This window comes from Amphibalanus amphitrite, unplaced genomic scaffold, assembly GCF_019059575.1.
Source record: "Amphibalanus amphitrite isolate SeventyFive unplaced genomic scaffold, NRLGWU_Aamphi_draft 000017F_arrow, whole genome shotgun sequence".
NCBI classification, from domain to species: domain Eukaryota; kingdom Metazoa; phylum Arthropoda; class Thecostraca; order Balanomorpha; family Balanidae; genus Amphibalanus; species Amphibalanus amphitrite.
Genome location: NW_024881513.1, coordinates 1,327,900 through 1,347,568, shown reverse-complemented (window position 1 = coordinate 1,347,568; position 19,669 = coordinate 1,327,900). Strand labels below are relative to the sequence as shown.

Genomic DNA, 19,669 nt, shown 5'->3' with positions numbered 1-19,669 from the left:
CTGACATTGAATCCAAGGCCATATCCGATCCATGGTAACGGTGCTAGTAACACCGTTTAGAGATCAATGAACTGGGAGCTACACCATTGTGTGGCGTATGCGATATAACGTCTCTGTCACGGGGTGTTGACACCAAATGGTGGTGTTATTTATCCGTAGCGTCGGTTGGTCTGAGGTGGCATTGGTGTTAATTGTCGGTGTTGATTTTGAACACCGAGTAATTGCACCATTCTTCGGCGTTACACCCCACAGTTACACAGATGAGTTGTGTTACACCCTACCAAAACGCCTCTCATTGGTGCTTTTTTTCGTGTCACCGGCACGCGAGTGTTAATTTATTTTCAGTGTGGTCGTGTCGTGTGTTGTGAAGTGTTGCACTGGCGGCGCCCCTCACTGTCAGTGTCACATCACTGGGCTGTCTGGCAGACTCCGCAGCCACCCCGGCCGTCTCCCACCAGTGCAGTGGGCGGTCACAGGACCCACCGGCCGCGTCCGCCGGGTATCCCACCAGTGCAGTGGGCGGTCACCCACCGGCCACCGCGGCCGCGTCTGCCGTCCCACCAGGCGCCTCTCGCGTCCCTCCGGCTCTTAACCTGGATATTGGATAACCTCCGGGACCGGCAGCGCGGCAGGGATTGCTCACTGCTCAGCGCACAAACAAACAGAGCAGCACCCAGCCGCTCGGCAGTGTAACGCCGGGGTAACCGCTGGACGGCACTAGCGGCCGGTCACCCCCGCCCCGCCCCCGCCCGCAGCGCGGCAGCACGCCCATTGACGAGGTGTCAGTGCGGCTAGCAACTCCATCGAGCCGCATTCATGGTGCAAGCTTGCATATTTCCACGCCATTATGCCACAAATAAGCTGTCTAATGTAGCACCGTGGTCTCGGGCTCGGAACTCTATTACCGGCTGCTGACGAGCGGCCGGCCGCCGCTCCCGGCGCAGCCAATCAGCGGCCCGCCCCGGGCCGCTCGGCGATGTTACGCGCGCTCTCATTGGCCGCCTGTAATGAGCCCGGCCCGGTGGGCGGGGCGCCGGCGGCCGCGGCGCGGCGGCGATCCGGTCCCGATTGTGGACTGGTTCGGCGGGGATTATTGTTTTATATGCCGCCAGTGGCGCCAATAATGGAGCTATTAGCGGGCTGGCTGTGGTAGGTCGGCCTGGGTGGTCGTCCAGCTGATCTCCGCCGCCCGGCAGTCGGCACGGCGCGAGCGCAGGCGAGCGAACACAGTGACCGGAGCAGACGGCGGGCGGCCGCGAGCGAAACTGGGCCGGGCGAGCGGTGCGGCGGCGGACTGTGACTGCGACTGTGACCGGCCTGTGAGCGCGACTGTGACTGAGCTGTGACGGGCGGCGGCGCCCATGGCCGGCGGCGCTGACCGGCGCTGACCGGCGCGACATGAGTGCCTCGGAGGAACAGGAGGGCGAGCCTGCCGGCAGCCCCGGCTCGCCGGCCGAGCCGGCCGCCACCGACTCGGACTCGGCCGCCGAGCCGGCCGGACGCGCCGCCGACTCGCCCGCCGGCCGCAAACGCAGCTCGTTCATGATCGCCGACGTGCTGCGGCCCAGCGCGGCCGACGAGCCCGAGCGGGTCGACTCGACCGGCGAGTCCAGCCGCGACGCCGAGCACGACGAGGCGTCCAAGGAGGGCGGCGAGTCGGCCGGGGAGGGGCCGCGGCCGGCCGACACCAGCCTCAGCATCCTGGCCAGCATCCAGCGCATCGTCGAGAACCACGCCAAGCTGCTGGAGGCGCGCGCGCCGCCGCCGCTCGACCGCCGGAAGGCGAGCACGGCGGTGCGGCCGGCGCCTGACGAGCCGCGGCCGGCGGCGGCGGCGGCGGCGGCCGAGCGCCCGCCGCGCCGGCGGAGCGCCAGCCCCCCTCCGCCACCGCCGGCTCACCAGCAGCCGCTCATCAACTCGCGCCTCAACTTCTCCATCGACAACATCCTGCGGCCGGACTTCAGCCTGGCGCCGGGCCTGGCGCAGCTCAGAGCTTTCCAGGCGGCGGCGGCGGCAGCGGCGGCTGCGGCTGCGGCGGCGGCGGCGGCCGGCCATGAGCGGTCTGAGCCGGTCGACCTGCGCAGAGGGGGCGGCAGTCCGCGGGCCAAGTCGGTGAGCTCTCCGCCGGCCGGGGCGCCCGGTACGCCCGGTACGCCCGGTACACCCGCCGCGCCCGGCGCCGACCCGTCCAACAACAGCCGCTGGCCGGCCTGGGTGTACTGCACGCGCTACTCGGACCGACCCTCGTCAGGTGAGCTGAGCGCAGCCGGCAGCCGGCGCAAACACCTCTGACGCGCGCACATCTCAGACACGACAGGCAAACAGCTGAGACAGCGCCAGCCTCTTTAGAAGCCCTCCCCGTAGCGTTCGGCAGTGGCGCAAGGCCACAGGCACAATCCAGCTACGCAGCCCAGGAACAGAGCAGCCCAAACTTGACAATGGTTTCGGCTCCAGAGCCCAAGCGTGCAGACGGAAACCCTTTGTTGGTTTCCATCTACTCGGCAGACCTTTATTTCGTCTCACTGAACTCGAATCAGGCTAGTTCCGGGGTGATCTTAGTTGCGAGATTACTCTGAGGTTTTGAATGTGCAAACCGTTGTGCGCAAACGATCAAATGCATATCGCTGCACCCTTCCGATCAAAAACACACCCACTGCGATTCAACTTAATTCTAACAAGCTGGTTGATTTGTCCCTTCCATTAGTTCCGTAGGCTGGTTTGCTTGAGATTTATTTCATAAAAGGTTTATTAGAATTCCACAAAGATGAGTCGCTAGCGGACGAACGATTTGAGTGGAAGTCGTCTCAAGGCTCCTTCGGCTATGGGGGCTGGTTAAGTTCGCTATAGCACCATTTCGGCTCGCTATGTATGTCACCATTTCGGTTCTCTGTGTCACGGGCTCGGTCCTCTGTGCCACTGGTCCGGTTTGCCATGGTTCGCCCCGGTGCGGTGTTCTGTACCGCCGCGTCGGCCGGCCCGGCGCGTCTCGGAGCCGCTTTTCCCGGTCCGCCGCGCCGGCCGGCCGGCTGTCTGCCCGGCCGGCCGTTACATATTCCGCGGGCTCTCCTCGGTGCCAGACACGCGGAAATACACTGATATGTACATATGTACAATCCGTCTTAAAAGTACAGCGTAAAGTGACGGTGGCGGGTGGATCCATCAAGCCTGACCGATGAAGAACTGCTAAATTTGAGTGACCAAAGCAATGGACATCCTCGTCCCTTCCCCAGGTCAATTGGTTCGGTGACTTTCAAATTATAGCAGGCTCTTCCTCGGTCAGGCTTGATGGATCCACCGTTACTTTGTGCGGTACTTTTAAGACAGGCTGTACAGTCTGTCTTAAAAGTACCGCGCAAAGTGGCGGTGGATCCATCGAGCCTGACTGGGGAAGGGCCTGCTAAATTTGGGTCACCGAAGCAATGGACATCCTCGTCCATTCCCCAGCTCAATTGGTTCGGTGACTTTCAAATTAAAGCAGACCTTTCTCGGTCAGGCTTGATGGATCCACCGCCACTTTGCGCGGTACTTTTAAGACAGACTGTACATACATACCTAGCCCGGGTACACATCAGTCGTTGTCAGATTCCGTCGCCAGCCCCACCCGTCCACTGCCGCTGGCCGGAAGCCGTAATATCGTCACATCGTCACACAGTGTGCCGTCTGTCCCATTACAAAGGGTCACGGGATGCCGTCTCCCCGTTATAAAAGTTCACAGTGTGCCGTCTCCCCCGTTGTTTTAGACCACAGTGTGCCGTCTCCCCCGTTTTTAAGGCCACAGTGTGCCGTCTCCCCCGTTTTTAGGGCAAAGTGGGCGCTGCCCCATCTCTGTCACGTAACGACACAAAAATAAAGTAGACACACCACACATCGCGATAGCGAGATGTCTCGGTCGCTGATGAAAATAATTTGGAGTAATGGGTTCCGGGTTTAACGGTGCTGGATATTGGGAGACAAATTCGGATATCATTTCATTCTCACATGATATTAATCACATTGTATGTAAGAATCATGATCACATGTATAGGTATTCTTAGTAGATGCTTACTAAGAATCTACCTGTAGCCATTTTCCGACTTCAATATAATACTGCCCAAATAATTTAATGATATGCTTTCGAAATTAAGTTCACTTCAATTCGTATTAGGTACCAAAAAGTTTTGTGTTGAAGTCGAGCCTAGATTTCCGTTCAGGCAGAGTTTGATGTAGCTGAACTGTTCTCAGCACTGCTATAAGAGACATAACTGACAACATTGTCAAGGCACATCAGTGCCACCAACCTGTGCAACGTCAATACTGTAGCTATTTTTCTTTAATTGTATTGAAGCAAGGTTTTTAGGTAAAATTCTTACTTATGTATGAATTGAGATATTTTTGCGCAACATTCGTATGTGGGGTGTAGAGTTCCAACTATCATGTGGCTTACAGCTCTATCACAATTATCCTACCATAAGCCCCTAAAACCGTGTTGAGCTGCCGAGTTTCCGCAGCATTGGGCCGCGTGCAGGCCCGCTCGCTGCTGCACTGGCGACCAACAGGTGGTGTCACGCGCGCCGCCCGCCGCTGTGACGCTGATGACGCCCGGATGGCGGCGATAATGGGCTGAGACATCCGATGGCGGGGGGGGGGGGGGCACCGGAAGGCGGGGTGACCGGTCCGTATCACACCCGCCGGTCTGACAATAGCCCGGGGAGCAGGACAGGGGACGCGACGAGATGGAATGGCACGGGACAGGATGGGACGGGACGGGACAGGATGGGACGGGACGGAACAGGACGGGATGGCACGGGACGGGACGGGACGGGACGGGACGGGACGGGACGGGACGGGACGGGACGGGACAGGATGAGACGGGACCGGACGGGATGGAATGGGACAGGATGGGACGGGACGGGACGGGACAGGATGGGACGGGACGGAACAGGATGGGACGGGACGGGACGGGACGGGATTGGACGGGACGGAATGGGACGGGAGGAGATCAGATTGGTCGGGTGGCACAGGTGAGCTACCACGGCAGGGACAGAGCTGGTCAGCTGGTCGGCTGGCTGTGACATCCTTTTCTCGAGAGCGGGTCAGTGGAAATTAACGTTCGCTTGTCATAGGGCGAAAGAGTTAATTTAAATGTCACAATACAGTTTGTAATGTCATTAATTATAATATGGCATGAGAGATGTCTACTATTTACCAGCCCCACAAGCAGTAAGAGTTGTGGGTGGTGTTGTCGCTCCTTGCAGGGCCCCAGTAGCGAGTGCAGCAGACCAGAGATTCCACGACTGTGTCCGATCTCAGTGCCGAGCCGAGCCCCGCAGCTGCCGCGGCGCTCTGGGCAGAGCAGGGGAGCCGCCACTATCCGCCCTGGCAATTAACGTGTGCCCAACATTCGGCCGGACGGCGACATAAACAACCTCTCGTCTTTTACGACCCACGATAAGTTTCCTTTCGAAGCAATTAAGCGCCACAGTACACAATTTGCCTTCTCTGGCTCTCTGCTCCGCATCCCAATGATGCCTTTTGTTTTCGTTCCGACCCAGGGCGACACTGGTTTGGTGCTGTTACTGGCGGTTCTGTATTTTTGTATCCAGTGAGGAATCTGCGCTATTTGCAGCGGCTCAGTGAGGGCTGGCCGGGTGTCTGTAGACGCTGAGACCCTTTCAATCAGCGCTGTGTACGGACGCGATCGGCCGTCCAGCCCGTCACTTCGAGTTGGGTCGAGCTTCACTGCCGCCGTTTTAAAGTTTGTGTGGAACAAATTGGTGGAAGGAATGCCTGGTTCGATTTCAATTTGGTAGCTGCCACATTGTAGAGGCATTAGCAGGGGTTTATTGACCCGTTTAATTGATTCAGTATCTAATTAGCCTCCATTGTAATGGGATCAGGCCGCGGCAGAGTTATTGTAGTCTAGGCCGGAAACGATGCGTTTAATTGGTTTAGCTTGGTAAAATAATAACGTAGGGAGCGTTGACATTTGCCATACATTAATTAAAGTAGAGAATAGTGCTTCAAACCTCAGGCTGGTCTAACGATGTTAAATAAAGATAATTTGTATGATGAATCCACTTCAAATAATAAGTAAATAAATGAATTTGAAATTCACCAACAGATACCCGCGGAGCATGGTTGCTAGTTGGGGCTTCCGACCGGTCGGCCGGCGGGTGCTCTGTGCTCCCACTGGTCGGGAGGGCTCCCAGGCCGGCCGGCGGGTGCTCTGTGCTCCTCCTGGTCGGGAAGGGTGCCAGGCCGGCCGGCGGGTGCTCTGTGCTCCCACTGGTCGGGAAGGGTGCCAGGTCGGCCGGTGACCAGCGTTCCCACTGCCGACTGTACGGTCTCTGGGAGAGGCCGCAGACTGACTGCTCTCTGGGAGAGGCCGCGGACTGACTACTTGACTAGGAGTCCCCGCGGACTGACTGGTCCCTGGGTGAGGCCGCGGACTGGTCATGCTCTCTGGGAGAGGCCGCGGACTGACTGTGAGGCCCCGAGGACTGAGTGCTCTCTGGGAGAGGCCGCGGACTGACTAAGAGTCCCCGCGGACTGACTGGTCTCTGGGTGAGGCCGCGTACTGGTCATGCTCTCTGGGAGAGGCTGCAGACTGCTCTCTGGGAGAGGCCGCGAACTGACTAAGAGTCCCCGCGGACTGACTGGTCCCTGGGTGAGGCCGCGTACTGGTCATGCTCTCTGGGAGAGGCTGCGGGCTGACTGGCGACTGCTCTCTGGGTGTGGCCCGCGGACCGACTGCTCTGCCGGCCGCCGGCACCAGCCCCTAATTGGACGGTCACGACCTGCAACTGCTGGCGGCCCCGGCGCCGGCCACAGCGCCTCTCTGGGGGGGGGGGGGGGGGGGGAAGGCGGTGGGTGTCGACAGTCCACCAGTGCGCCGTTTGCGTGACGGGAAATAGGACCGCCATTGCTCCCAGATTGAAACCAGTTTAGTTGTTGGTTTTTGGTGCGCCAACATTACACTGGTGCGCTGGTTGAGTGGTGTCATGCGAATGACTTTGACATTCATTGAGTAAAGCGTAATTTTCAGCTAAATTATACCCGAGGTATGCTGTTTTAAGCCTGTAAACTATCATAACTATAACGAATTACCCTTATAAATAAGTAAATAATTGCTTGTGAAACGAAAACTCTACTCTAACTGCCAAATCGTGTCACGGAAAATAATACCATCATTAGAAAATAATTGATGGGCCTCTTTTATTTTACACCTTTGCATGTTACATATCATTTGCCATGCCATTATATTTCAAAATAATTTTGCTACCTTGCCTCGGTGTGCAATGATTTTGCAGCAGTTCATTAAATTGAGGTTTTTTATTACCACTGATATGAGGTCAATACAAGTGGATGTAGGCGGAACTACGCAGAGGTGGTTGGGCAGACAGAGCACTAATCTGGTTTAGGTACTACGAACTATGAGAAGGACTCCGTTAACACTATTTAAAAAATAGTTTTGTGGTGTGGACTTTATGCCGACCTAGATATAGGTTAATGTAAAAAATATCCCTAGCTATCATGTTAGGGGAGAGTGGGGCAATGGCGACACCATAAGCATTTTGCTCAGTCAATAGCTTAGCTATTTGAAGCTATTTTATGATGATTTTGACTGCGGTTATAGCCAAAGGAATAGGCTTTCAGATAGCACCCAGTTTTAGTATCTCAGATCACTGATGACAGATTCAGAGCCTACGCAAAAATGTGGTGAAAAATGGAGGTGCAAAAAGCGAGGGGTAATGCCGGCCACTAAGCGCAATAGCACAAAAGTCGAAATATCGTCACTGGTATTCATCCTTAAACCGTTCTTTCGATGGAAATTTAAGTGAGAATTAAGAAACGACAACTGTATTCAGCAGTTAACAGTACACTGCACTGCAACACAACACTGCACTCCCTGCAACACAACAGCGCGGCGCCAACAGAGCAGCAAACTAACACAACCGTAAACACAGCAAGCAAACTAATACAGCCGTAAACACAGCAACCCGAAACGTTGAGCTTTAAAGGGACCCTCCCACCAGGCGCGGATACAAGGGGGGGCCATGGGGGCCATGGCCCCCCCCTTGGCCGATTTTTTTTTTCAAAAATAAAATAAAAAGTTAAAAAGTTAAAAAGCTGAAAAGGGGGCCTCCTGAAAATAAAGTGGCCGAAATCCGATGAGTTTTTTTTAACCTACCCACTTAGTTATTTCTTAGAAGACTAGCTGAGAAGACTTCTTTGTAGGAAGATTGGTAAAGCTTTTCATAACTTGGAGGTCTCTTATACTCACAGAGATGACCACTTTTACAGGGCCTCCTAACCTGCACAGAGGGCCTCCAAGCCTGCACAGATGTTGAGATGTTGCCTGAACAGCTAGATAAGCTCAATAGACGCAGTTTTTTTGGGGGGGCCAACAAGTGGGAAGATGGGGCCTCCAACAGGTGGGATTATGGGGGGGCCTCCTGGTTTCTAATGGCCCCTCCCTTGGAGATTTTCTGGATCCGCCCCTGCCTCCCACCTTCAAAAAAGTTAATGAATTGGCATGAAAGTGATGTCGCTCGGTTCAGAAAGAGCAAAAACGAATATCTACCAAATTTCATCGAAAAATATTCACCGGTTTTCAAGATATTAGACTTTTACTTTTGTTTACTTTTTGGGATCTCCGCTGTTCCTAGCGACTTTATTTGAAAGTGCGGCATTTGTTGCGCGCAAAGCAGCATATACCACCGCGTGCTACAAAACGTTTTAGTCAAACATTTAACGGACGTTCGAAAGCCTGATGACGTCATCAGATTCCCGTAATGGTTAAGAGATAGGGACCACGCTGGTCCCACCTTGCAAGTAAAGGGAAGAAATTTCTTGAACACCATAAAGCTGCGGGGGTTGCGACCAGGATAAATGGTGGTTTCTGAGCCTGGCCGCAAACTTGGCTATCTCAACTCAAAACTAATGTTAAGGTGGGAGGGTCCCTTTAACGACAGAAGTCGCAAACAAAATCGCGTGGAGTCATTCCGGACACGTGTCCGGTATTACCCCGAGGTCAGCTTTATTTTAAGAAAGCAGGCAGCAGTCAAAGGCATTGCGCCGCAAACGCCTCACATCCAGCAGTCGCCTAAGAAAGGCTTAATTGAAGGTCATTGCAAAGCAGCACTTCTGAAAATGCGTTAACACATTTCACAGTCAGCAAATAGATGCAACAAAAATTAAAAATCAGATACGAAAAACATATTTAACGCTATAAAAATGAAAATGATGGAGCTACCGTGACAAACTTGCACCACGTGCTAGAATGGCGCTCAACTGAAATGTAAACAACATCAGCTGATTAGCCCTCGCCCGCACATGGGGGGGGGTGGTTGCCACCCCCCCCCAGGTAGTCTTTCTGCTCTGCACTCAACATTTTTAGAGCTAGAAGGCTGATTTTTCGTATAGCTGCTCCTCTATCCTTTCTTGATGTCCACTGAAAATTTCAAGTTTCTGTGATTTTTGGTTTCGGAGATATGACCTTGTTTGTCAGGTCATGTCATGACCCAAATGGCCAATTCTCAACATATTGCGTTTGCCATGGGCCTTATGAGCTTTTGACACCCTGATTTCGGCCTTTTTTGCCAGTCTTACCTCCCACCTATCATGGAACATGTTGTTCGACGATGTACAGGGGTCAAGGTCAGGGTCAAGGTCAACCTAGGTCATCTAAGATAATTGCGTTTTAGGCAAGCTGAATTTACTTTTTTGAAGTTTTTTTGACTGCATTTTTGGTAAAAGCTTCTCAGATCATGATTTCATGTAATATGGACCCAAAAACAATCGGTGCACACATCAGTATACACACAGTCACACACAGACATACAAACACATATAATTGACCTTGACCTAACTTGACCTGAAATGACCTCAGCAGCAAAATTCTGGTCGGGTAGTGTGACAAAGAGGTTCTAGCTGGCTTGGCACCAGAAAACAGCATCGTCATCGGTATTTGATAAGCAGCACACTTGATATCCAACGGTGACCCAAAACAGCAACATTTTTTAGTTTGACCTGACCTGGAAGGTCAATGACTGACCTGAGAAGGTAAAACTGGGTATCATTGGATTCGTCTCTTCCCAAAGAATCTTTTTGGTCTTTACCGCTAAGCTCTATCTCCAACAGGAACGAAATGGCGCGGGGGGGGGTGGCAACCACCCCCCCCCATGTGCGTTCTAGGATGGGAAAATGGCATGTGCGGGCGAGGGTTAGTGATGGACAAAGTACCTACTCACTAGAGATGGGTGGCCGGCATTACCCACCGTCCGCCATTGCCCCACTCTCCCCTATATAAGTCCCTCACCGATGCATTTGCAATGATTGCCTTTTACTGATTTCCACTCGGCTGTCCGAGTCTCGGACGGCTGAGTAGTTTAGCCGTGTTTCTCTCAGCTACCCCGCTGCCCGCCACCGTCTGGCTCTGGGCCGGCCTATGCTGCCTGCCTCCCTCAGCTGAGTACAGACCCCGGCTCTCTAAAACACTTGTCGGGGCCGCGCGGGCGGGCCGAGCAGACATATTGCCGCGACACGACCCGCTGTCGGCAATATTCCGTCCCCGCCGCCGCTGACAACCTAATATTCGCGCTCCATAAGCCTCATCCATCTGCGGCCGCGCCGCTAATGTGTCTGCCGGCGCCGGCGCGCCGGAACCGGCAGCGCTGTCTCATCTCGGAGACACGGCAGCGCTGTCTCATCTCGGAGACACGGCAGCGCTGTCTCATCTCGGAGACACGGCAGCGCTGTCTCATCTCGGAGACACGGCAGCGCTGTCTCGTGTCGGAGACACGGCAGCGCTGTCTCGTGTCGGAGCCACGGCGCGGCCCGGCACGGCCGAGCCGAGCTGTCTCCTCTCGAAGGCCCGGCGCCGCGCCGGGGCCGGCCGGTCCGGCGGCGGCGGCGGCACTCTGCCGTGTTTGTCCCCCACTCACTGCAGACTCGTCTGTCGTCCGCCGCTGATGGAATGCTGAAGACCTGACAGTAAATGGACATCTCGGGACTCTGGCCTATATCGCAGCCACGGTCCGCTCACAGTGCGGCCCTCGGCCTTGTCGGGCGCACAGCGGCCCAGCCAGAATTTTAATAAATCAGACGCAGACAATTTACGGCCCCAGGTAAACGCCGCACTCTGCAGATTTACGACCGCCGAAATGAAGAAATTCCGCATATTCGTCCGTGAAATAATTAGGCGCACCGGCGGCCTACAAGCTAATTTGGCCGGGGGAATGCCAGGGACTGCTGCTGAATAGCTCCAGTTTGGCTAACTGGCTGAAGTCGAGCCCGGCTCAGATTGCCCGTGTGCTGACGGCGCCGGGGTCCCTCGCGCAGCCTCCTCCGCAGCTCTGAGCGGAGTCGTCCTCTGCCGCTGAGCGGAGTCGTCCGCTGCTCTGAGCGGAGTCGTCCGCTGCCGCTGAGGCGCCGGGCCGCTGCCCGCCCGGCTGACAGCTGAAAGCGCCGCTGTCCGCTCGCCGGCCGCCTTTGGGACGGCGGCCGGCCGCGGCGGCCACAACCGATTAGCGGCTGTGAAAGGCGGCCCGGGCGCGACACGGCGCCGCTTGTCCAAACAGATGGCTGTTTTCTGAGCACACAATAAGAGTATCGCGGCGGCGCGCTGTCGGCGCCGATCTGTGCGGCTGGCGCGGGCAGCGGAGAGCCGGTGTCCGGCCAGCCGTAATGGCATCCGGGCCCGGCACGGGCCGCCGGAGGCGGGCCCGGCCGGACTGAGGATCAATTCCAGACCTGGACCGGGATCAGCTTCAGACGGAGAGAGTGCTCCTCAAGAAAACATAGTTACTAAACTCCACGGCGGTGCTGGGTGCTACTGGAAAAGGACAGTATCAACACAGGAAAAAGATAAAGATTAAGAAAAACACTGAGGCCCTTGTAGGCGACAAAAGAGCCACGTGGGTTCGTCGTGGATGAATTGCGATTGGGCTAAAATTAAACCATGCTACTGTTGGTGTAGCGGAAGATCCTCCAGCAATTGATGGCAAAAAATCCCAATTCCCAGCATGCTTGTGCCTACTGCTTATACTCGGGGCGGGACGTTCCAAACCAAGTTATTAGTGGACTAGGTACCATGTATTTTCGGCAGAACACTTCGTGCCTCATGGTGTCAGATTGATCGCAAAACGTGGGATTAATATGGTGCTATTCTAATTGGCTTTACTCCATTGACTTATAATAAGTACTTATAAGTTATAAGTATGGTATTTATGTAATAATAAGTACTTATTATAGGTCAATGCTTTATTCACAAGTATAGATAAGGAAATAATGACGAAAAGTTTACATCGTGAGGGACGAAGCAGTAAAACTTTTCATATAAGATCGATTGAATTCCCGCAGTGGTGTGACTCCATATTTGAGTAAACTCCGAACGAATTTATGGCCAGATAGATCATGTGTTCAGGCCCTCCACGGCATGTACTATATGATGTCTACGTCATTACCAAAGTGATGGCTAAGGCAGATCCAGTGGCGCAGCCAGGATTTCGTTTCGGGGGGGGGGGGGGGGTCATCGCCTCCAAAGCGGGCCCCCTAGTGTGCGGGCCCCCCACCCATTTTTCAGAATCTTTCCATATTTCATACGCATTCTGCTGAGCGGGCCCCCTTTACCTGCACGAAACCCTGAGTGAGTTTGAATCGTGAGGGCACTTTTGCTGGAAAATTGACGTTTCAGACAGATTTGGGACTTAACCCTCGCCCGTATAGGGGGGGTCGAACGGACCCCCCCCTCGGTTTTTCGCAAATAACTCGCGTAAAAAGCGGCCGATCGCGACGAAACTTTCAGTACCCTCGAGTTAATCAATTTTACACCTTCCCTGAAAATTTCATGACCCTGACCTAAATGACCTTTGACCTGTGACCTACTTTTTGAGACCATGTTTGGCCGGAATCGCGATTCGGCGTATGTCGGCTCGTATTAGCGGCGCGTTTGCAGTCTTTCCGTGGCTTCAAGCGTTCAAACATCAATGATGTTGGTTGCATGCATTAGGTTGGGTGTCAAGGTCACCTGAAGGTCAGGTCAGGTCATTGACCTTTGATGACCTCGATTCACTTTTTCGAGTTTTACATGTTTCTAGGCCAGTTTTTGGAGCTGAATTCGAATTTAACAACCATATGAACGTTTACGAAGTAGTTTTGGTGCCTTCGTAGCATGTTACGAAGCTGGCGATTAACACCTACTACGAATACCAGGCAGGACCCCTACTGGTTGACCTGACCTGACCTGACCCGACCTGGCCTAAATGCATGAAGACATCATCTGTGATCAAAACTAACATGATATTCGTGATCAGCACCCCGAAAAAAACCCATAGCAGCCACACTTAACGACATTCTAACAGGTCCCGATTTTCCCGACTTTTGGGTCATTGACCTCTGACCTGGAAGGTCAACCAATGACCTAGGACCTTAAAATTGGGTATCTTAGGCTTCCTCTCGGACTCGTCACGGGCAACACGCTCGTTTTTTCCGCGAAGCTCTAGCTCTATCAGGGGCGAAACGTTCGCGGCTGGAAAAACACCAATACAGGCGAGGGTTAATGCTATTTTCGGGTGACTGTTTGACGGAGTGGGTTCAAACAACGCCTGTGGGCAAAAGAAATGTAGCGCCTCTCACGGAACATTGTGAAAAGCTATCTGACCAAAAACAATGAGGAACAAATCGCTGGAGAAAATGGTATTTGTTAAGGACTTACTTAATTACACGTTTTTTTTGCATAACCTTACGTTTACAGTTGAAAATGGCATAGTTGGAAAAAATATTATATTTTGTACAAAATCCAATCATCGCTTTTGCATGACGAGCAACAGTATTCTTAAAAATATAAATGTTCCAAACCTCTACATAGTAATTCATCGATGGCTTTCATTTTTTAACCCGCGCCCCGCTGGGGGGGGGGGGCAGAATCTGCCCCCCCTCCCGTTTTTCGCCAATAACTTCTAAACGCGTTACGCCAGCGACGTCAAACGTTCAGTACCTTATCTCCCATCAATTTGACACGTTCTCTGAAAATTTGAGCGAAATCCGTCGGAAAATTTTTGAGAAATTGACGTTTTAGTGACGTCATGTTCGCCATTTTCGCTTAAAAAATCGCAAAATTTCAAACGCCGCTAACATCTTCATTTTTAAAGGAATCAAGACTTAACAAAAAAGGTTATACGTGATTCTACTTTGTCTATCAAATGGCTATCTCGGTTTTTGAAAATTTTGGATTTTTGCCCAATTTTTTTTTTCTCAAAAAACTGACTTTTTTGGAAAAATAATTATAAAATCCAAAATTTTGAGTTTATCGAAAAAAACGGAATATATGTCAGAGAGGTGGTATATGTGCACCTACATACCAATTTTTAGAAGAATCGGTTCAAAAATGTGGGAGTTTTTAAAAATTGTATGACGTCACGACACACAAAAATTTTGAAAAATGATTTTTTTGGAAGTTCTAGACCTCGTACGGAAACAAAAATAGCACCATTCGATTCGCCGTGAAAAACTGCATCAGATAGACAACTTTTGAGGCCTTAACAACCAACCTCAAAATTTGACCTCACTTGACCTGACCTTGACCTGACCTCGACCTGAATTTCATCCAGAGGTGGTCCATATCACCTATTGAGTGTGCCTATTGAATTCTATGAGTAAAATGACCCATAAAACATGTGTCGCATATGCCCTTTTCTATATTTTGTTTTTGGTGACCTGACCTGACCTGACCTGACCTTGACCTTGACCTTTGAATGACATTGTATGCAACGAATATTGTCTTGGTAGTCTAAGAACACGTTTTGGGCAATCAGTCGCAGTCCATTCTTCGGCAACTACGGTGCAAGGCCGATACTGTAGAAACTTGCATTTTGTACCCTTGACCTGACCTTGACCTGACCTCTGACCTACTTAAGCAAAAAAATTGGGCTCTTAAGATCCGACTTGTTGAGAGCTTTCGATTGCCGTTTTCCCCGTCTTTCTACGACCATCGCGTCGGTTCGGAAGTTAGACAGGGGGGCAGAATCTGCCCCCCCCAGCAGGGCGCGTATGGCTGAATAGCCCAGCGGGGCGCGGGTTAAAAGCCTGCGTCAACCTTTGTTATAAACTACACATGACATGTTCTATAGTAGAACGCATGCTTATCAGACACGAGCACCTCGATGCGATGGATATTTTTCCCAAACCAAAATGCTTAGCCGTCAAAAAGCAAACGACCGAAATGGATACATAACCCATGGACACAAGACCAACCAAACGCCCACCGATAGAAAATACCCCATATTCGCGTTGCGGAGCAAGCGGGTCACCCTAGCGGGCCCCATTCACCCGGGGGCCCGGGCCCTATCCACACGGGGGCGCGGGCCCTATCCACACGGGGACCCGGGCCCCGTCAACCCGGGGCTCCGGGGCCCGTCCACCAGGGAGCCCGGGCCCCATCCATCCGGGGGCCCGGGCCCGTTTCTCCCGGGGGCGCGGGCCCCATCCACTCGGGGGTCCGAGCCCCGTCCACCCGGGGCCCGGGGCCCGTTCTCCCGGGGCCCGGACCCATCTACGGGGTCCCGGGTCCCATCCATCCAGGGGGCCCGGGCCCGTTGTCTGGGGGCCCGGGCCCGTTCTCCCAGGGTCCCGGGCCAGTTCTCCCGGTGGCCTGGGCTCGTTCTCCGGGAGGCCCGGGCCCGTTCTCCCGGAGGCCCGGAGCCATCCACGGGGGGCCCGGGCCAGTTCTCCCGGGGCCCGGGCCCGTTCTCCCGGGGGCCCGGGCCCGTTCTCCCGGAGGCCCGGGGCCCGGGCCCCATCCAACCGGGGGTCCGGGGCCTTGGGTCCCTTCTCCCGGGGGCCCGGACCCATCCACGGGGGGCCCGGGCCCCATCCACCCAGGGGGCCCGGGCCCGTTCTCCCAGGGGGCTCGGGCCCGTTCTCCCGGGGGCCCGGGCCCCGTCCACCTGGGGCCCCAGGCCGGCCCCTCACCCGTGGTGCCCCAGTAGGCATTTCTCGAAGCGGGCTCGTCCGATTAGAATAGGACCTCTCTCCTCCCTCTCTCTCTCTCTCTCTCTCTCTCTCTCTCTCTCTCTCTCTCTCTCTCTCTCTCTCTCTCTCTCTCTCTCTCTCTCTCTCTCTCTCGAGCGGGCCCCTGACAGAAATTTCGGGGGGGTCAGCTGACCCTCTGACCCCCCCCTGGCTGCGCCACTGGGCAGATCAATACACTTCGTGAGATAAAAGGCGATAGGTACATAAGACAGTAAAAACGTACATACGATACGGCGATACATGAGATTGCAAACCTTTTTTAACCCGCGCCCGGCTGGGGGTCCTGGATTTCCACGCCCTGCTGGGGGGGGGGGTGTTTGAACACCCCCCCTTCTAACTCGGCTCCCGGGCCACGTAGCGATACGCGGAAGGCGGCGTTCGAAAGAGCGTCAAAAATAATGAGGAAATCACTTCGGTCAATTTTTTGGTCAGGTCAAAGGTCAGGTCACCAGAGGTCATTGAAGGCAAATTTTCGCCGATTTCCAGGTCGAATGTCGAAAATTTCCAAGAAGCCAACGCATAACTCGGGAACCAATAGAGCTACAGCGCCGCGGAAAAGCGCATTCGATAGCCCTATTAACGCCCTTTCTGAGTAATTCTCTCAGATTTGACCTAACGTCAACGGTTTTGCCTGCAGGGGGCAAAAACTGCAAAAATAGCCGATTTTTTCGGAAACAGTTTTTCTGCAATAACTTTTGACCCAAGCATTGTACGAGCTTACTTTTACCGGCATCGTGTTCCTCTCGTCAAGACGCATCGAACGAACTATAATTTGACCTTGAAAGGTCAACTTGAAAATTTGACCTCAGGTCAAGGTCATGACCTTACCGGAAAGGGTCATGTTGCATATCAGTCGATCCGTATCGTCGAGCTGAACACATCTAAGGCGTTTTCATCGCTCTAGCATGCCTCTATCAAAAGTTATTTGCGAAAAACTGTTAGATACCATTCGTGACCTAAGATGACCTCAGGGCATAAACAGGGGTCACAGACACCATTTTCATGTTCAGTGTGTCTAAACCACTTGTAATTCAGTGTTTGGGAGTGTTTATAATGTCTTTCGTCCAAAACAGGCGCATTTCAATTTTCTCCCATTGACTTATAATGGTGAGGTCGCAAAATTGACCTGACCTTAGGTCATCGATATCAAAATTCTGAGATATACATCTTGTATATGCTAATGCTCTTAGCAATCGCTGAAAGTTTCAAAGCGATCGGTCACTCGGTGTAGCTATGACAGACATTGAAACTTTTTATGAGGTGAGGTCACTTCGAGTGACCTGGTGACCTGACCTTGAATGACCTTGGTCTGAAATTTTCACAACATGTGTAGAATTGATGTATGATAAGGTGTACCAAAAACGGCGGCGCTCCGCGCCGCCGTTTTTGAGATATTCGCGAAAAACCACAGGGGGGGTGTTCAAACACCCCCCCCCCCAGCAGGGCGCGGGTTAATCATTAAATCAATATACGGCATACATTAGCATAGTTGCAATAGGTGCACAAATATGAGCTTGTCATTGTAGATATGTATTTTTGTATAGACCATGGGCATAAGTTTACATCAGCACTGTCTGGAATTATACAACATATTCTGTCGGCTCCTGAACAAATAGAGTTAAGTTAAGTTCAAAATAAGTTCAAAATAGAGTTAAGTTCAACAGGCTTAGCCTGTGGAAATGACAAAGTTTTGGAAACTAGCACACAAGAAGCGAACTCAGCATTTCTACAAGTGTACACCTCAAAAATGCTCTGCGGGGAATGACTTTTGTCAGCCACTGCATTCTAGCCTTTATGAAAGCAGTGCACCCATCCATCACATCATAAGCCGCTGTTTTCCGTGAGGCCAGGTGCTGCTGCAGCATTGTATGAAGATATGGACACGCGGCGCAGGCTGAGCTGTCAGCACTGCAGGAGCGCAAATGGTGTTAATTTTTCTTGCTTTACATCGACGGCGACAGCGGCGAATTCGTCATCGGCCGTGTAACATTTCCTGCGCGACAGGCGCAGATCGGCCGAGATTGAGCCGTTACCGGGCGCCGCGCACCGGCTGTATGCAAACCGGCCGCCGCCGGCCGACACAAAACTCCGCTAAAGGACGCCAATTAGCCGGGCGCTATCTGCAGACGGCCCTTTGTCGAACAGCACGACTCGACAGCCGGGCCACCATCGGAAAAATCGCCCGGCGGCTACCGGGCCGATCCTATCGGCGGCGACGGCCCCCGACCGGCTGCTGGTACTGCCGCTGCCGCCGCCGCCGCCGCTGCTGCTGCCGCTGCTGCTGCTGCCGCTGCTGCCGCTGCTGCTGCTGCCGCTGCTGCTGCTGCCGCTGCTGCTGCCGCTGCTGCTGCCGCTGCTGGTACTGCTACTGCTGCTGCTGGTACCGCTGCTGCCGCTGCTGGTACCGCTGCTGCCGCTGCTGCCGCTGCTGCCGCTATTGCCGCTGCTGCTGTTATGCTGCTGCTGCTGTTATGCTGCTGCTGCTGTTATGCTGCTGCTGCAGCTGCCGCCGCCGCCACCGCCGCCCGCGGGTCCAGGAGCCATTCTGGACCACGACATGTCACGCCGGCACGGCACGGCACGGCAAGGCACGGTACGGCACACGGCACGGTACACGGCACGGCACGGCACGAGTGGTAAATTTGCAATGTCTGCCACCGCCATCGGGCGTTCCCGTAACTCTGAGTTAGCACCGCGTGATTCTCATCAACCCAATTGGAGTTCTGGCGCCCCGACATTCGCACACCAACGAGTCATTTCCTGCATTTCGTTAGTGACTTCCTTCCTCAATCACTACTAGAGATAGAGGGTCTGAATTATTGCTCGAAGGGCTGATAGCTTCGATAAAGAGAAATCCGTGATGAGCAATCATTGCCATTGGATGTTTTATTCGCTCTTGCTGCGCGCATCACTCTGAGTTGTATTATTCAGCCACAGCCCACAGCTGGACAAATTTGACGCTTGGATTAGGTATTTACGTCTATGCTAAACTCGGGCTGTGAATAGGTCTAAAAAGATATAGCTCCACCGGTCCATTCAACCCTCACATTTCTCAAACGAAGCTACGCAGTACCCCGTAAGCTCCGGTCTCTCTGACAACGGTTTCTGAACAGGGCCGTGCCGCTCCCAGGCCAACTCATTGGCCGCCACTGAGCCCGTCTCCCTCGTATCGCCTCTCTGACCTGGATCGGACCTCCGCGCCATCGGAATTCCTCTCAGACACCGATCATAATGAATTTCCGCCAGCTCGGAGGCGCACGGCGAATCGACCGCGCCAAATGACCCGGTCGCCATGACAACGGGGCGGGCTGCGTGCCGCTGGCCGGCGCCACCTGCCGCCCGGGTATCCATCATCGGCCGATTTTCAATTTCCCAACTTCATCCGGGACATGAACACGTCACAGTCACGTGCTGCGTTCTCACGGCCGCCGCCGGCCGCCGCCAAATAATCAATTCCCAAAGGTGTCAAACGGCCATGATGAAAAATTAATTTATGACCTGATATCTCATTTGCAGCCGACTGGCGAGGGCCGCTGGCCCGCTCGGCACTGGTCGCAGGCCGCCGAGGGGCGGAGCGCACCAGAAAATGGACCGCCGACATGATAGACGACAGAAACAAAGAAAACCGACCGGCTGCCATCGATCACTGGGCCGATTT

The 19,669-nt window shown here is 53.8% G+C and overlaps 1 protein-coding gene across 2 annotated transcripts in view; it reads left to right on the top strand.

Moving 5' to 3' along the window:
• Positions 1-1,098: 1,098 nt before the first annotated feature.
• Positions 1,099-19,669, top strand: part of LOC122387616 (homeobox protein engrailed-1a-like) — a 41,885-nt gene continuing 23,314 nt past the window's right edge. Inside the window, exons 1-2 of one of the 2 annotated variants that reach the window (XM_043377981.1) lie at positions 1,099-2,000; positions 2,037-2,251. In XM_043377981.1, the coding sequence (XP_043233916.1) occupies positions 1,399-2,000; positions 2,037-2,251 (817 nt within the window). In that variant the 5' untranslated portion in view covers positions 1,099-1,398. Of the gene's footprint in view, positions 2,252-19,669 lie in introns of both variants that reach the window. The other variant, XM_043377974.1, reaches the window with a different exon arrangement.